At 27.7% G+C, this 17811-nt stretch overlaps 1 protein-coding gene across 4 annotated transcripts; it reads right to left on the reverse strand.

The window, feature by feature from the left end:
* Positions 1 to 289: 289 nt before the first annotated feature.
* LOC123264215 (G-protein coupled receptor moody) lies at positions 290 to 15218 on the reverse strand. Of its 4 annotated transcripts, XR_006509286.1 has the most exons (9): positions 15165 to 15218; positions 5112 to 5209; positions 4600 to 4740; positions 3910 to 4208; positions 3663 to 3816; positions 2347 to 2546; positions 2041 to 2220; positions 760 to 852; positions 290 to 397 (listed from the first exon to the last, which is right to left on the reverse strand). XR_006509286.1 is itself a non-coding variant. In XM_044727393.1 (8 exons), the coding sequence occupies exons 2-8, from the start codon at positions 5207 to 5209 to the stop codon at positions 300 to 302; spliced, it is 1170 nt and encodes a 389-aa protein (XP_044583328.1). In that variant the 5' UTR covers positions 15165 to 15218; the 3' UTR covers positions 290 to 299. The 4 variants fall into 4 exon arrangements, 3 of the variants coding, with proteins under 3 accessions (XP_044583328.1, XP_044583329.1, XP_044583330.1); XM_044727393.1 differs by lacking the exon at positions 760 to 852; XM_044727394.1 differs by lacking the exon at positions 760 to 852 and having other exon boundaries at positions 1985 to 2220.
* Between the last annotated feature and the right edge of the window lie 2593 nt (positions 15219 to 17811).

Below are 17811 nucleotides of genomic sequence, written 5' to 3' on the forward strand. Positions count from 1 at the left end.
GTTGATTTATATTTACATCATTTCTTTGGCTTTATTTATTTGCTTGAATTTGATTTTAACAAATAAATAAAATTTGTTTTTATACAATTTTTTGTTTTTCATTTACTTAAAAAATAATTTTTTCAATATTTATAATTTATAATTAATACAAAATTTTAATATCTACTAATAATAATTATTGCTAAAAATAAATAATTTATTAATACTTAATACTAATGGCTGAGTAAAAATGTAAATGATGATTATTTATCAGTTCATTATCAATTAAAAAATATGGAATTATTTTTTGAATTTTAATATTAGAGATAATCATCTGGAAGTTCGGATTTTCTTACAACAGGATTCATCGCCATAGATACCGTTGACACCATAGTCTTGCTATAGTCCTTGGAATAGTCTAAAAATAAAATAAAAATTATCAAGTTAATTAAATCCTAAAATAAAAAATTAATAATGTAATGTAATGATTGAAGGATAAAATTTAATCCCACTGGCGAATTAGTGAAAATGACAAATTTATAATTAAGGGCTCATTAATGTTGTTATTTTAATTCATTAAAAATAATTAATAATAAAACATGTTAATAATTTAAAAAATAATAAGCTCATAGCTGTCAGCAATGCGTTAATTGTTAGAACATAAAATACATTAATAAGATCTTAGCGGCGTTAAAAATAATAGTTATAACTGCTATTATTCCACTTAAAAAAAGTATCAGCGTTATATTTTTGGCTCGTAAATTATGTGTCAATTAGTACCTAGCTCATTCTCCATTTAAAAACATGCTACAGTAGATCCGCGTTAGAAGTAAAGAGTAACTGAGCTATTTATCTAGCTCGCATCTGGCAGTCCTGAAAAACAGGTCGTGAGAATGAATGATATAAATCTTAGCATCATTTCCGGCTATTTTTATCGTATATTATTTCAACATAAACTCCGAGATATTTACTTGTTTATTTCTTTTTTTATAAATGTTTGGTTATTTGATTGGAGTAATTTTTTTTTAATTATAAATAAAAGAAAATGGAATTTAATTGGTAACTTCCCGCTAAGAAAATTATTGGTGTCGGTTCGAATTTTAGAAAATTAATCATTTTTAATGATTAAAAATATTTCGCGTTACAGATGCCATAAGTATAGAAATTATACGCCCTTATGGTTCCCGGGTGCCATAAGGGCGTATAAATTTTTTTTTTTGCATTTCTGCACATTTCAGACGAAACTATGTTGATTCCCGAAAAAAAATTTTTTATACGCCCTTATGGCTTTTCACCGGGACCTTTTGCCGGTATACGTCCTTATGGCATCTGAAACGCGATTTGACAATCATTGAATCTAAAAGAATGATAACTTCCCTGTTTAAAAATATTCATTGAAAAAAATAAAAAAAATCTGCTCTATGCAAATTATATTTTGACACTGAAAAAAAAATTAACTTGATTCGAGAGAAAAATTCTTGAACCAAGAAAATTATTTTGAAGAGGGTAATTTTTTTGAATCAAGACGAAAAATTCTTGAATCAAGTAAAATTTCTTTAAATCAAGAAAAATTTATTAGTTCAAGAATTTTTCTACTCAAATCAAGAAGATTAAGTTCTTAAAAAGTATATACTTGATTCAAGAACATTTTTTTTTCTGTGTATAGCTACAAAATGAGAAATTAAAACCAATTGAAATTATTGAAAAAAATTCAAATCTCATGATTAAAAATAAAGAAAAAAAAATCGGTTTATTCGTTTGAGAAATATCGTAACAGGAAAATTTTTCAAGGATAATTTTTTGAAATTTTTCAACATGGATTTTAATAAAATATCATAGAATAACCAAAAAATATTAAGATCAACTATAACTTAGTATTTTTAAGCTTTAAGAGCCTGAAAATAGCGGAAAGTTTGATTACTCATTGAATCGTCGACGGATAGCATTGTAATTAGAACCATGCCAGGCCCAATCTTATAAACCAACATTTTAGCCCTTCACTTACGACACAAATGAGATGTGCTTTCGATCAGAGCTTGGTGACCGTTACGATGTGGTTACCTTGGCCATAATTATTTTGTCCTGGATTGCTGCTCCCGTGGGGTGTCAAACTCGCGCGGATCTTAGAGCAGCTTATCACACCAGCGTACGCTTGTCGGTATTGTTTGTTCATTATCACGTAGATGATTGGATTAACACATGATGCAAAGTATAACAATAAGTATCCCATAACGTGGAGTCCTGTAAATGAATCACTTGTTACAATTGTTTTCTTCTTTTCAATATAAATTAGTAAATAAGTAAAATACTATTGGTATTTTATTATTATTTTTTTGTGAATTATTATTTAATTGAAATTTTTGTTACCTGGATATCTAACTTCTGGGTCGGTGACTTTAACGATGGTAATTGGTAAATAGCAAGCAACGAAGCTCAAGAAAATAGCTAATACCATTTTGGTTATCCTCCATTCGCTTCGTTTTTGCTTTATCTCCCTTGTGTCCCGTCCCGGGGTATGAGGAGACTTTATCGTTGGACTCGCGTGCTTACGCATTCTTGATTCTGAACTAAAATTTTATGTGGTTTATTTTTTATATTTTATCAAAAAAAAAATAAACTTTCATTAATAAAAGTTCACGTGATTGTTGGGGTCAATAATTTTTTAATAATAATTTTATTATTATTACTATATCGAACGATTCCTAACTAATATTATTTCAAATTGTAAAATTTTATTTTAAATAATCTATATAGTTAAGAGAATATTAAGGAAAATTTTGTCTTCGGCGTATTCGTATGATAAAATGGGTTTTTAAGAATTAAATTTAATATCATTGAACCTGAATTTGTATACTAATAAAAAAGTTAACTTTATTCCAGAAAAGAAATTTTGAACCAAGATTACTATTTTGAAGAATATCATTTTTTTGACCCAAGAATTTTTCCCCATAAAAAAATTGGGTAATTATTTACAAGTGAGGTCAGCCCATGCTAGGCCATGTTCATTTTTTTTTTTTTGATCGAATTGATCAATTTTTTTTTTAATTGTTCGTTTTTTTTATGTACTTTTCAGGAAAAAATATATCAAAAACATCGAAAAACGATAAAATAGAAATTTTATCCAAAAACATGAAAGCCAAAATTTTTTCAAATTTTCAAAGGCAAAAAATCTATCGAAATCTTTATTTTTTCGTTTCACGACATTTTTTATCATAAATGCACCGTAAAAACAAGCAGAATAAAAAAATTGTTAATTTTTTACCTAGTTATGTCCCAAAATGGGGTGACCCCACTTGTAAATAATTACCAAAAATTGATTCAAAATATCAATTCCTTCGAAAATGGTATTTTTAATTCAAGATTTTATTTCGTGAATCAACTTAACTTTTTTATTAGTTTGCTTTTTCAAGGCTTCGATGCCTTAATTTCAGCAATAGTTATTTTATTATAAATTTTCGAAGTAGTTTTAAATATAGTTTCGAATTTCGCAATTGATAAAATTTGTTTATTTATTTTTGTTTTGTACATGTCAATGTGATAATATCAAAAAATAATTAAGCCAAAATTCTTTTATCCATAATTTGTAGTTTTTGGCAGTCATATAGCGACTGCTAGTTGTTTGTTAATATAAAATGTTAAAATATTATTATTGTTTGATTATTAAATAAAAAAAAAATAATTACCTGTGAACAACCCAAAATATTTTTGCATAACAGCCAACAATGACAATGCATGGTATGATAAATCCGGTAACAAATAGGAACGTCTTTGAGCTTCGACCCTTTGAATCCTTAACTATTGAACAGGTTTCCAAATTTGAATCGTAATCAAACTTTCCTATTTGGACATTAAAATAAATATATTAATTATAAAAACAATATAAATATAAGCTGATCAATTTATAATTTTGAAAAAATAAAGATACATTACCCCAAGCTCCAACTAGAGTGGGGACTTGCATTCCATAAGAAAATAAGTAGCAAAAGGCAATCATAACAGCGATCCAATGTTTTTTATACACTTTGCCATAAAGGCTGTTTTGTGATATCATTATAAATCGATTAACAGTTATTGCACCGACACAAAGAAGGCTGACACCGACGTTTCCATATCTCAAAAAAGGCACCAGTACACACAAAAATCTTACATCAGTCCAACCACTGTTGACAAATCGGATTGAGTCGAAGGGTAATACTAGCACGCAGAATATAAAATCAGCCACACAGAGACTGAAAAAAAAAAAAAAAAACGGCACCATTTATATAAATTGAGTTCTTTAAGGAGTTTCAATCAATAAAGACAGGAAAACAATTTTTTATTTAACATAAAATATTAGTTGTCTGCAAAAAATTTAAAATCTTCAAGTTTTTTATTTTCTCACGGAATTTAAATACACGAATAGTTTTTTTTTATGTCTAATTGAATTAACTGGCTATTTTTATGAAGTGACTGCTTTAATATTAAGCTTTGAATGTCGATGAATCTTTTTATATTTTATTGACAAACAGAAGACAAGTAATAAGTCAAACATAGCGACTCATTCAGTATCTTTTGTGTTGATTCAATCAATAGTTTGATTTATCTTTTTATACTATTAATATGTATTTATAAATTACAAACCTGATGATAAATGCTGCCGTGACATTACGTACTTTTGGATATTTACAGAGAGCGACGATAGTTAACAGATTACCCATTAAACCTGTTATCATTATTAAAATAGCTGCCACCGCTGCAAAAGTTCTCAGCGGCTTTGGAAATCTGAAACAGGGAAATTTGTAAGCAAACATTATTTATTTTAAATAAATTTAATAATTTATTTGTGTTATAAAAGTAACAATATTAAAAGTTTTTGAAATCAAGTTATGCAATAACAACTTTTGAATTACTTGTTACTTGCGATGGAAACATCATGGAGTAATTTAGGATGAAACTTGAGTCATTTCTGGTATTAAAGTGTTCTTGCTAAATTAACATCGAAACTTTTGATAATAAAATCTAACGAATATTATCTCTTGACTTTGATAAAATATTATTATTTCTTAAATTATTTAAAAAAATATCGTTTGTTATATAATAATAATTTTCATAATTGTATAATAATTATTCAATATAATGTTGCATCAACAAACCTTGAAATTTCTCCATCAATCATTGAATGATTAGTTGCATTAATTTGTGGAAACCTAGCTGCAGCAAATTCCATGCTCAACAACGATTCGGTTCTCATCTAAGGCAAAAAAAATAATTTATTATTTATTTAAATAAAAAAGAAAGCATTGATGTATGTAATGACAATGAAATAATAATTCATAGAAATTTAATAATAAAACGGATGAGATAACGAAGTTTCAGGATGTGGCTTCGATAAGCTAATTAATTTCTGCGGAAAATAAAATTTTCTATTTCGTATTTTATTTAATAATTTTATCAATTATGAATTATTGACCAAGACAATAACGTTTATAAAAAAGTTGATAATGTTATAAAAACATTTAAGGGAGTAATTTTTTTATCTCTCAACACATAAATTGAGAAAAACGGATGTGTCAAATGAAGTGAATGAATTTTATGGAGAAGAAAAAATAGTGTTACCGTATTAACACTAGTCACTGAGTAACGAAATGGAGAAGAAGTAAAAAACAGCTGTAGTATTGCATCTTTGAGTCATGTTAATATTTACATACATATGTCTGTGTAACGATACAAAATTTGTGATATGATTCACTATAAATGGATAAGAAATAATATTGAGGTGTGTATAAATGTATATTAATAATTTCATATCTGCTCTTTCTTTACATTACTCATTCCAACTGTTCATATGGATTAAATTATCATATCTGTATATGAGTACATGTGTATATATTTGCTGATATCAATATTATATTGAGTCCACACATAAACTTTTTACAACCCAGTCAGTCTCTATATAATAATAAGAAAATGAAGAAGATACATCACGGCTTCTTGAATTCATAAGCTTATTTACACTTATCACTTATCATAATCATATACTATATCAATTGTAGGAATTCGGATTCATATTAATTTTTATTTGCTTCTTAAGTTATCATGACTACATTAAATTTTCAATTTTTACGTAGAAAAAAAATCGTATGATATGAATCAATAATCTAAATTCAAGTGTTGAATTTTTTTAGATATTCATAAATAATCTTACGTAAATATTTTTGTCAAAGCAGTTCTTATGCTAGCTAAATGTTCGTTTAGAATTTTTGTATTTTTAATAACTCCCATGTCTATAATTAACTGAAGCGCTCATTATTTTTTAATGAAAACTGAAATTTTCTTCAAGGCTGTGACAAAAAATTATTTTAACATTGATTTCACCGGCGCACAAAAAAAATTAAGTAGAATATGCATTTGACCGGACCTACCTAAGGGTACACTGATAAAAAAATTGACTTGACTCAAGAGCCAAACTCTTGGACCAAGAATACCATTTTGAAGAAAATGATATTCTTAAGTCAAGAGAATAAATTCTTGAGCTAAGAAATTATTCTTGGTCTAAGAAAATTTTCTTGAGTCAAGAATTTATTCTCTTGACTCAAGAAAATATTTTTCTTCAAAATGGAATTCTTGGTTCAAGAGTTTGGCTCTTGAGTCAAGTCAATTTTTTTATCAGTGTACGTATTTTGGTCCGCTGAATCCGAATTCGAGGTCAGTTTGACCCCTACACCCTCGAAATTTCGAGAAAACTTAAAAAAACCGTAAAAATGATGAAAATTGGCAGTTTTAATGATAAAAAAATTTTTTGGAACTAAACTAAGCGTGATTTTCATGTATTTCGATCCGTTAAATATGAATCGAAACTTTATTGAGACCACGAGCCATTTTAAATGTGAAAAAATCACACAAACTCTCGAAAATTCCGAAAAAAGTAATTTTTTTTGTTTTTTTACTCTCGTTTTTGACTTTTGAAGACTTAATTGCTTGTGCCTGTAACCAGGGCACCTCCACGTGGTGACGGTGAGCAACAGAACCATCTGGCAGAGTCCCTGGGTTAACGGCGTGTGTGCCGTCATGGCAGGTACAAGTGATAAGTACTTTACGATGCAGGGAGTCGGAGCCCCAGTATCGACGTCTGGTCAGGGTGAGAAAGCAGGCTCGCAGGCGTCGTCATCAAGCGACTGCAGCTTTTCAGATGTGGGAAACTTGGCTACTGGAGAGTATACTATTACAAGAAGTAATTCTCATCTGTGTAATAAAAGTCCTGATTCATTTTGTTACATTTGTGGAGAATTGAATTTGGAAAGGAATCGAAGATCGTTATCTGATAAGATCAAACAAATTTATGAAGAATATTTTGGTCTCCAAATTACTAATTTGGATTCAGCATGGGTTCCACATACGATTTGTAGTCGATGTAACATGTGGAACCCATGCTGAATTCGAAAAGCAAAATAACAGTTTGTTATTGGGGGTGAATTTTGAAGTAATATAAGAATGGTAAATAATTTTTTTATAAATATTAAATTGTAAATTTTTTGTCATAACTTATTTTATGCAATGGTTTAAATAATTAAAATTAATACGAATATTCTCTGAAAGATACAAAATATTATTTAATTAAAAAAATTAGGAAAACAGTTGACCCTAAAGGCCATCCCTGCAACTTCCCGCTAATTCCGTTAATACCTGGGCGCTTAAAATTAGCACCTACGAAATTTTTGAGCTCTTCGAGCTCAAAAATACAATCTATGTGTTGTTTTGAGCTCTTCAAGCTCTAAAAGATACCTTTTCTATGCTTTTGAGCTCTTTGAGCTTTATCGACCACTGGAACATTAGGCCCCTCTCCTAGTGTGCAGAGATCCCTCGCGCTAACCAGCGCCGACTAGAGTGGTCACCCATTCAAGTTGTTGCTTAAATGGGTGATCACCCAAGTCAGACGTGTGCCGCCCGGCTATCTCTGCCACTTTCAGAGGCTGGCAATATAACGCACATATTTTTATTTATAATCACTGAAAAATAGTGGTGCGTGCCGGGATCAAACCCGGGTCCCACTCTTTCGAAAAGAGGGCACCGAGCCGACTACACGGAGAAAACTTAATAATAGTATTTACTATACGAAAATATTAACTCCTACTATTTGAAATGGTAATAAAATTAATTAGTCACAAAATAATAGGTGTTATCATTGACAATTGTACTAGTTACTATTAATAATGGTAACGATTACTATCGAAAATGATAATTGTAATTATTAAAAATTATAACTGCTATAATCGAAGATGGTAACTGTAACCATCTCAGATTGTAAAAATTCTGAAAGAAAAAATAATATAAATTTATTTAATTTAATTCTTTATTTGCATCCATATTTTAGTGATGAGCATTTTTTCCTTTAAAATATTAAAACAAATAATAACACAATCGTTTAAATCCATATATGATAAAAATTTCCAAATATTAGAGCTGTTATTGATTATTTTGAATGATTGACTATGATTATCAAAATAGCAATCATCCAAGATTTGGGTTACTAAAAAAGTCTTATTATTATCAATTATTAATATTTTTTCACAAGATGAAATTATGAAACATCATTTGATGGTTCCATTATAATTGAATTAATTGTAATCCTATCATCTATATTATTAAGAGAATATCATTAAGAGAAAATACTCTATCTCTAGATTCATAATTAATAAATGACCTTATATCTTGTGAATTATTGACATTTTTACAGATATAAGCTCACTCCGACATTATACTCATCGAGACCTTTCATTTGAGTACCCACATCAATTTTTCATATATTTATATATATATTATATATATGTATATATGAAAAATATATAAAAAGGCATGTGGGTACTCAAATGAGAGCTCTTGATGAGTGTAACATCGGGATGAGCTTACATCTTAAAAAATATCAATAATTAAGAAATGACCTTGTGAACTATTGACATTTTTAAAGATATAAGCTCATCCCGATGTTACACTCATCGAGACCTTTCATTTGAGTACCCACATGAATTTTTTATATATTTATATATATTATATATATGTATATATGAAAAATATATCAAAAATGCAAGTGGGTACTCAAATGAAAGCTTGTTATGATTGTAATATCGGGATGAGCTTATATCTTTATAAATGTCAATAGTTAAGAAAGTAAAGTACACTTTAACGAAAATCATTATACAATTAAGCAAAATTTTATTTATTATAGTTCGCAATTCTTGGCAGTCACATAGGGACTGCAGGTTGCTAGTTTTGATAATTTGTGCATTGAATTTCTTCAACAGAATGCATAACTAGAACAGGTCAATGAGTTTATTTCATCTACTAGCTTTAAGAATATCATTTAATTTAATGTAGAAGAAAAATTACATGTAGTCAAGCTGATTCGGTGCATTTCAAAATACGATACCATCAGCTGGAGCAAAGAGTATGCTCTCTTTAATTGCAATTGTTAAAGGGAAAATTTTAGTTTAAATAATTAGATAATTATGATTAATAATTAGTATAAAGCTTCATTGTATTCAAAATTTTTTTTTGAAAATTATGTTTTTTAAAAATTTTTTGTAAGATTAAAATTTTTTTATTGAAATTTTAATTTTTTTGAAATTTGAATTTTATTGAAAATTTTGATTTCTTTGGAAATTTCAAATTTTTTTTTTTGAAAAATTTGACGTTGAAACTTGTTTTAGACAAATAAAAATTTAAATATACATTCAATCCGAATTTAATCCCGATTTTTTGTGTACTACACTGGGCTACAACTGCTTTTAGTTTATTCAGAAATGCATCCACGCTAACGCAAATTTGTAATTTTTTTAATATTTTTTACTAGCTTAGATAGTAGCTATTATTATTACTGATGGTAACTGTAACCATCAGGTTATATTAGGAATTACGATTTTGATAATAGTAGTAACTAGTTAAAATAATAATAGCTATTATTACTGATTACTATCATAATAGTAGTAGTAACCATCAGGATGGTAACTACTACAATTCAGATGGTTTACATAATTATTTAAATAATATTTACTACTATCGAATTCAGTTAATAGATTTTACCATAACTAGATAGTAATTTCTACTATAAAATTTTCTCCGTGTAGGCTATTGCCCGCCTTACTTTTAAAAATATTTTTTAGTATTGAAAATCGAAAGAGTAATCATATTTTGAAATTATTCAAACTTTTCAAAAAATTATTACTCTTATTATAATTATTTTAACACATGAATAAAAATAATTATCAAAAAAAATACGAATGAATTTATGTATTAGATTTGAATCATAAAAATAAACAAAACTAATAAAATCTGTGAGAAGCAAACAAATTTCAACAAAAGAATATTTTTATAAATTCCTGAGTTGTGTCAACAACGACGCCTACCCTCATATTAAATACAATAAAAACGGAAATACAATCTGGACTACAAATAATAAAACCTCACCATTTAATTGAATATCACTTCCCTCATTCTCAAATATAATGTATATAAAGTAAAGCCAACATCCTACGTCCTGCATCTGACCTTTGATACGAACAAGGGGATAAGAACCCAATGAGAACCGTACTAAACTATATAGCCATAGGGGTACAAATAATAATAATGGCTTTATGTTCTATCTGGTATATATTTGAAATCACGATACCCACTTTCATACATACATTTACTTACTTACTCACTTACATATTTTATATATTCATTGAATTACTCTCTACGAAGATAAATTATACGATTCGTAGAAAATTGTTTATATTCGAATGTTTTTAAATCAACGGTTAGTCTAGTGGGAAAGTGTTTCCTTACAATTGGTATGAAATTTTTAATCTAATTATTTTATGTATATTTTGGTTTACTTGATGTGTTTTTAAAATGTTTTATTTTTTATCAGTAACTTTGAAGTAATCTTAGAACTTTTGGGCCGCACTTAGAAAATTAGATTGATTTTGTGACGTTCAAGAGTAACTAGTATCGTAATTTTGGATCAATGGTTAAGGCTAGATATCTTTGAAACGGCTTGACTTATGCAAATTTTCAATTGGACCTTTTTTATAGAACATTCAATCTCCTACAAAAAAATCCCTTGCTTATTCTTGACAATAATTTGTTGCCGAGTAATAAAATTCTAAAACCGAAATATAAATTTTTCTAGAGTTATTTCAATGTAAAATAGAAAATTGCGATATTTAAACTTTTAAATATCAAAATTAAGAGCTTATTGTTCTAGTACGGTCTTTATCTACGCTGAAGAAAAATAATTTGATTTATAATAAAAAATTTGGAACCAATAAAGTAATTTTGAAGGCTCAAGCGAAATTTATTTGATTCTAATATTTTTATCTGGATTTAAGATGATCATACTCTTCAAATCAATTAAGTCATTTTTTTTAGTGTAGGGATATTTTAACGAATTTTAATAGTAAATTATATTATATTAATAGTAATTTATAACAATAATAATAAAGAAAATTGACAATTTTTTTATTTTCAACACTTGGAATTAAATACCGAAAAGTAATTATCAAATTGGTGCAATTGTTGATGAATACTTAGAACGCGAAAGTAAAATTATTTTCCCTGCAATAAATGAAAGATCAAAGGGGTCGACACATCAAAAACTAAAACTTTTTTTTTTAACTCATGAATGTTCGCCGAAGAATATTTATCACCAACATCAGCAAAGATAACTCTAAAATAATTGTTACAATTAATTAAATTCAATCCAATAAAAAGTCGAGACAATGAATAGCCCGGGGAGTTAAATTTATTTTTATAATATATTATTTAAAAATATATTTTATTATCTCAGTCTCTTATTCGGATCTTTTTTATCTCTGAGCGGTCTAAATTGTTCGAAAGAACCGATGGGGGTGCTGAATTTGGTAAACTAGGGTTAAACAGCCGTACATTAACCTCGATTGAGCTTAATTAAGGAAAATTAACTATCACCCATTTAGTATATTTATATACGTTATACATTACATACATATTCGCCTGCTCTTATAATACTTGGTGTCTGGTGATGGTGTAAAAAAAAGTGCGAGAACTCACTATATTAGGTTCACTGTATACACACACGATAAATTTATTCAATACATTCAAAGGATAAAACTTAACGTGGGAGAACATGTTGCTGTTTTTTTTAATATTATCTGTTAAACAAATTATATTACTTTATAAGCTTTTTTAATTCTTATAAAATACACATTATAATTAATTGCACGCGTGATATAACAGAACAGTAGTTGGTATATATTCAAGAAGTATTTATTTATTTGTCAATAAAAATAAAAAACTGTAGTTTAAAATAAATTAAATAAGCGAGGGTCATGTGATGAGGATAAAAAAATTATAATTATTATTATTATAATTGTAATTAATTCTTGCAAGTGTATATAAACGTCTCTTTGGAATTTCTGATGATACAGTGATGTCATTGAATCATCGGTGGGTTAATCATACAACCAAGACGCATGACTCAAAACTTGACTCACTACATCCAATCGAGTGAAAGTGCCTCAGGTGTATTTGTTGCGATTCACTGACACACGTGCTCTTTCATCTTATTATTATTAATATTATTATTGTTATCTTTATATGCCGCCACAAACTACTATTTCTCCGTGTAATTTTTTTACCGTTGCACATTGTTCGTTTAGTTGTGTATACTGAGAAACTTTTCATTGTTATTAACAACAATCTAATTAAAGTATTTATATAAATAATTAATGCATGCCTGTAATTTTAATTATCAAGATAATTTTAAAATAAATAATGTACTTATGCTTTATTTATTTTTAATTATTATTGTCTTCACTTTTCATTGTGGGGAAGACTGAATAAACGCCAGAATTTATTTCTGTTAATTTTTATTTACTATTTCCGTTTTTTAAGCTGACAAATACATAGTTTACTTTAATATGATTTTATGTTTAAAATGAGAATTTGTGGAAGTGTTTTCTTATGAAAAAATTTAGTATACAGAAAATTTAATTCTTGGAAAATTTTATCTAAAAAATTATTTGCAATACAAAAAACCCTTTTTGAAAAAAAATTGATATTCTCTAAAAAATTATAATAAAATTCAATTTTTTTCTTCACGTAAAGTAATGAATTACCTTTAACAAAAGCATTCAATATATTTTATTTATAATTGATTTCTCAATTTTCAATTGATAATTCTAACAGTATCGATGATTAGATTCTCAAATTTTTAATTTGCAACCCTAAATTTATAATTAAAAAAAACAAGATTACAAAAAAAAAAAATTTTAATATTTATTTACTTAGAAATATTTGAACAAAGAATTAAAAAGCCGAAAGGTTACAGGCTGATAGATTGGAGGATCTCACAGAATTGTGCGTCCTTGTTGACGTAATTCTAACTCTTGTGGTTACCCGAAAAAAACAAAAAAAATCTTAATCAGTAGTGACACCATTCTCGTCGGAATTAGGAAAAAGTCCAAAAAATTTTTTGCGCAAAATGGCGAAGGTTTAAAAAACTTTTTTTTCCTTTTTTTTTTGACATTTCCGAATATTTCAAAAATTGTAAAAATTGAAATTTGTTTTATAAATATAGTTCGGACGAAATAAGGATGTAAAAAAAAGGATTACACTAAATTTCGTATAAATCAGTTCAGTAGAACTTGAGTTGTTGAAGAAAAACTCTTAAAGGTTGAAACTTTGACAATATGCAAATAAAATTAATTTTTTTTTTTTTTTCAGAAATGTAGACCAAAATACTTTCTTCAATGTAAATAGTTGATAAAAACGATCTTATCGGCAATTTTCTGGTGGTTAGCTAAACAAAACTACCAACAAATATGACAATAAAGATAACGGCAGAAAAAAAGCGGCAGTAACGCAAGAAAGACCTAAACAAATATGAGTAACTTAAAATTCTCCCTACTGCTACTCACGCAACATAAAACTAGTTAAAGTCCCTATCCCTTTTATGGGTTTTATCGACCAATCTGTTTGGCTCCCACCGATGTCCATTGTACTAAATAATAACGTCTCGTTCCATTTAATTTAACGATAAAAGAGAAGGAACTCAAGCCTCGATGTACAATTGGTGATCATTGAACCGCGTGCTTTAATTGCTAATTTTCATGTTCGTTTCTATATTCCCCGGATTTCACATTTATTATGTCATAATAATAATAATAATAATAATAATAATAATGTTCATAATTCATAGATAGTACATCCAAGTGCTTAACGTTTATGGCTTCACAACTGCCTTAATTGTCAGCTGGAAGTGGAGCATCATTTTTTGGGCGACACTTTTTATTATTTATTGTTCTCACCTGTAAATCCTTTCGTTCATAAAAACTTCAGAAAGGGCGTTTACTGCTGTAAATTTATGTTTACAATGATTTGTATGTGTGTGTGTGTGTGTATGTGTGTACGGGTGATATTAATTCACATCATATAACGTATCTGATAAATATAGTACGTACATAGACTGATGATGTCACCTATCGCGTCAAGACAATATGCGGAAGTTGATCCATGTTTTGTTTTATATACTATATGATTTTTTTCATTCGACTTATCATTTACATTACACGATTAAAATAAATAAATAATCACAATAATAACAAGCAACTTCATTTTATAAATAAATAAATCTATCTGAACAGAAACTTAATACTAAATACAGAAAAATTATTTATTTTACTTAAAAATTGAATATTAACTTCCAATTGTAGACTTTACAAGTATAATAACTTATTACTTTCAGAGTTGCCAATAATTCAAAACTTATCATAAAGTTTCTCAAGATAAGAAAATTATTGTAAAATTAGTGAGATTGATCTCAAGATTAATAAAATGTATTTTTTTTTGACTGAAATTCTTCCATCTATCCTATACTATTGAGTAATGGATCGTTTGTCTCGAAGTTGTGTGGTGGATTGGTCAAGTAAATAACTAAACATTGGCCTTGCTTATGTACGTACAAAAATATTCACAGAAGACAAAATTTTCTGTAGTAGTAAAACTTGTTTGGACTTGGACATCTTGATAAACGACCCGTGAAACGAGTAGAGCAAATAATCACGAAAAGAAATATAGTAAGAAATGAAGTGAGTAAACAACGTAATAGTTTGTTGTCAATGCAGATCACATGTCAGCATAAATCTTTTAGATTTTTTCATATTATAAAAAAATAAACTTCGTTTACTTACTTTTGATTTTTTTTTTATTTATTAATTTACACAAATATACTATTACACATTTTATATCTTTTTCACAAAAAAATTCATTGTTTTTACTAAAAAAATGAAAGACTTTTTTTAAAAATCATACTATTGTTTTTGTCAGAAAAAATTTTATATTTATCAAGAGCAGAGACTTTTTCACTTAAACTTGATCTTCGAGTGTCAATACACTTGGACGGTATCACAAAAGCACTAAAAAAAATGACATAAAACGAGTTTGTTTTTGCGTAAATATCTGCGGTGGAAAAATAATCGAGTTATTTTATTTTATTTTATTTGATTAAAACGTGTAATTGTTTATAAACAAGCGCTGATTAATCCACGCGTTCGTTGCAAGTGTCACAACCGAACTGGTAAAGCAACAGCGAGGCATTCTCATTCGGCTCCGTTCCATTCTGTCAAATGAATAAACCCAGTGTTGTATTATACGAGTACGAGAGGGTCAATGAGAGGGGAGATGTGATGACAAACGCACCCACGAGGTCGTATACGTATCCTACAACTGGTAATGCAATGTCCTTACCCTCTTTGTCTATTTTTTATGCCTATCTGTGGATTTTATTCAATGTAATATCGTGTTCCAGTGTACAGAGTAGTGGTACACGGAATGAAGTAAATAATAATTATAATTTGAGTAAAAAAATTAAAAAAAAAAATAAATAATAGAATAAGATGAGTCGGTAGTGGGAAATACAACTTTTTCAAGTGTTGTAAATTATAAATTAAAATTCCAGGTGCACTTACGACGTATAAACCTTATTGTACTTTTCTTATTTTTGTTGAAAAGAAAATCGTTTAGCGTTTGTTGGGTCGGGAAAAGTTTAAGCTTGTCTCATTTTGTCAGCACCTGGACTAGCTAATTTTATACTCTTGGCCGCGTGATCACGAATTACAATGAACTTTTAGTCTTATAGAGGTATTTTAAAAATTATTATTATTTTTCTAAGCTAGTGTGTTTTATAGTACATGACAGTGCATTTAAACAGCGTTATTAACTCCGTGAAGATTTTTACTATCGAAATTTTTTAATTTGCTATGTCCGTATTTTATTTTTTCATGGAATTTATAACTAAAAGAGAAGATAATTGTTATGTATAGCGTAAAATGATGTAAATTTATATAAAGTTTGATAGAATTTCAATTTACTTAAAGAAAATTTTATAATTTGGTGGAATAAAAAATTTTTGGGGTGAAATAAAATTATATAAAATTTTCTGCCTACATAAAGATTATGCTTTCTGATCTTCAATAAATAATAATAAAACTTATGATTCACATGAGCTCGTACTAATTGATGACTTCATACATTTCTAAAATATAAGCTAATAAACTAGTATAAAACTGTGCGATACCATGGTCAACTTGTCAAGATTTTGTCCTGTAATAAATCAACATAAATAAAGTCCATCAGTCCTTTCTTTATCTAATTTAAAAATTAAAAAATTTTTTGTTTTTTTTTCAGTTCAATTTAATGATTGACCTTCATAGTTCATCTTAATTTCTCTAATTTCTTCAACACAGCATCAAAATTCTACTTCCTGTATTTCATTTCGAAAAATAAATTATAAAATTATTTAAAAGTAATTCCGAATGTTAAACCTCAATATAAATAAATCAACAATACAATATTTGTTTTGTTGTTCATGTGAGGGTGTTAATAGTCGTAGTCTATTTGATAATAAGGCGTTATATTAAATCATACATTGTCAATTAAATTTTTTTTCACCTCAAAGTTTGTGAGTAGGATTTCTTATGTATAATCAATGCGGTTTTAAATTATTAAATAAATTAATTAATAAACTAATTAAATAAATTAAGATTGATCGGCGGTCCCATTATTTTACTAAGTTAATTATTTCCGATAAAAATAGCGTCTTTTTTGGATGCTTGACAACTAATGTACAATAATTTGTATTGATCAAAAATTAACTTGATTCAAGAGAAAAAATCTTGAGCCAGAAAGAATTTTCTGCCTTAAAGCGGATAAAGAAAATATTTATCGAATAAATTTATTCTGTTTTAAATAAATTAATTTGTAGAATTTTTAAAACAAATTAACTTTTTTTTTTTAATGCATTAACGTATCTTTAATTCAACTTTCTAATGAACAAATGTTGATGTAAAAAAAAACTAAGACATCTCATGAATCTTATCTACAATTTCTACCTCAGAAACATGAGATCAATCAAGATCTAACAGAAAGTATTTAGTGAACTGTTAGATAATAATAAAAAAAAATATGCCCATTAATCTTATGTATAGGTCGGTTAACAAAATGCAATTATTTTTAAAAAGGATGTAGGGGTACAGCTTTAAGCATCCACGACCCACATGGTCGCACCCAGGTTCCTCCGCACTTCCACTCACTTATATATTACACTCTTTTTGTCCCTGTACAACACGTCCTCGGACCAATACTCGGATCTCTTCCTCTTGCCTCAATAATTTATATACTTATATATATTTATATATTACAGCCACCATGGTGTGTAATAATAATAATAATAATAATAATCATATCACAATAGGTGTATGTATACATGTATGTTTTCTATACTATTCTACTAGACTGGTCTAAGCTACCTAGATTCAACGTTTTATGTTCAATATGTCA

The sequence above is a fragment of the Cotesia glomerata genome, linkage group LG4 (assembly GCF_020080835.1).
Source record: "Cotesia glomerata isolate CgM1 linkage group LG4, MPM_Cglom_v2.3, whole genome shotgun sequence".
NCBI lineage: Eukaryota > Metazoa > Arthropoda > Insecta > Hymenoptera > Braconidae > Cotesia > Cotesia glomerata.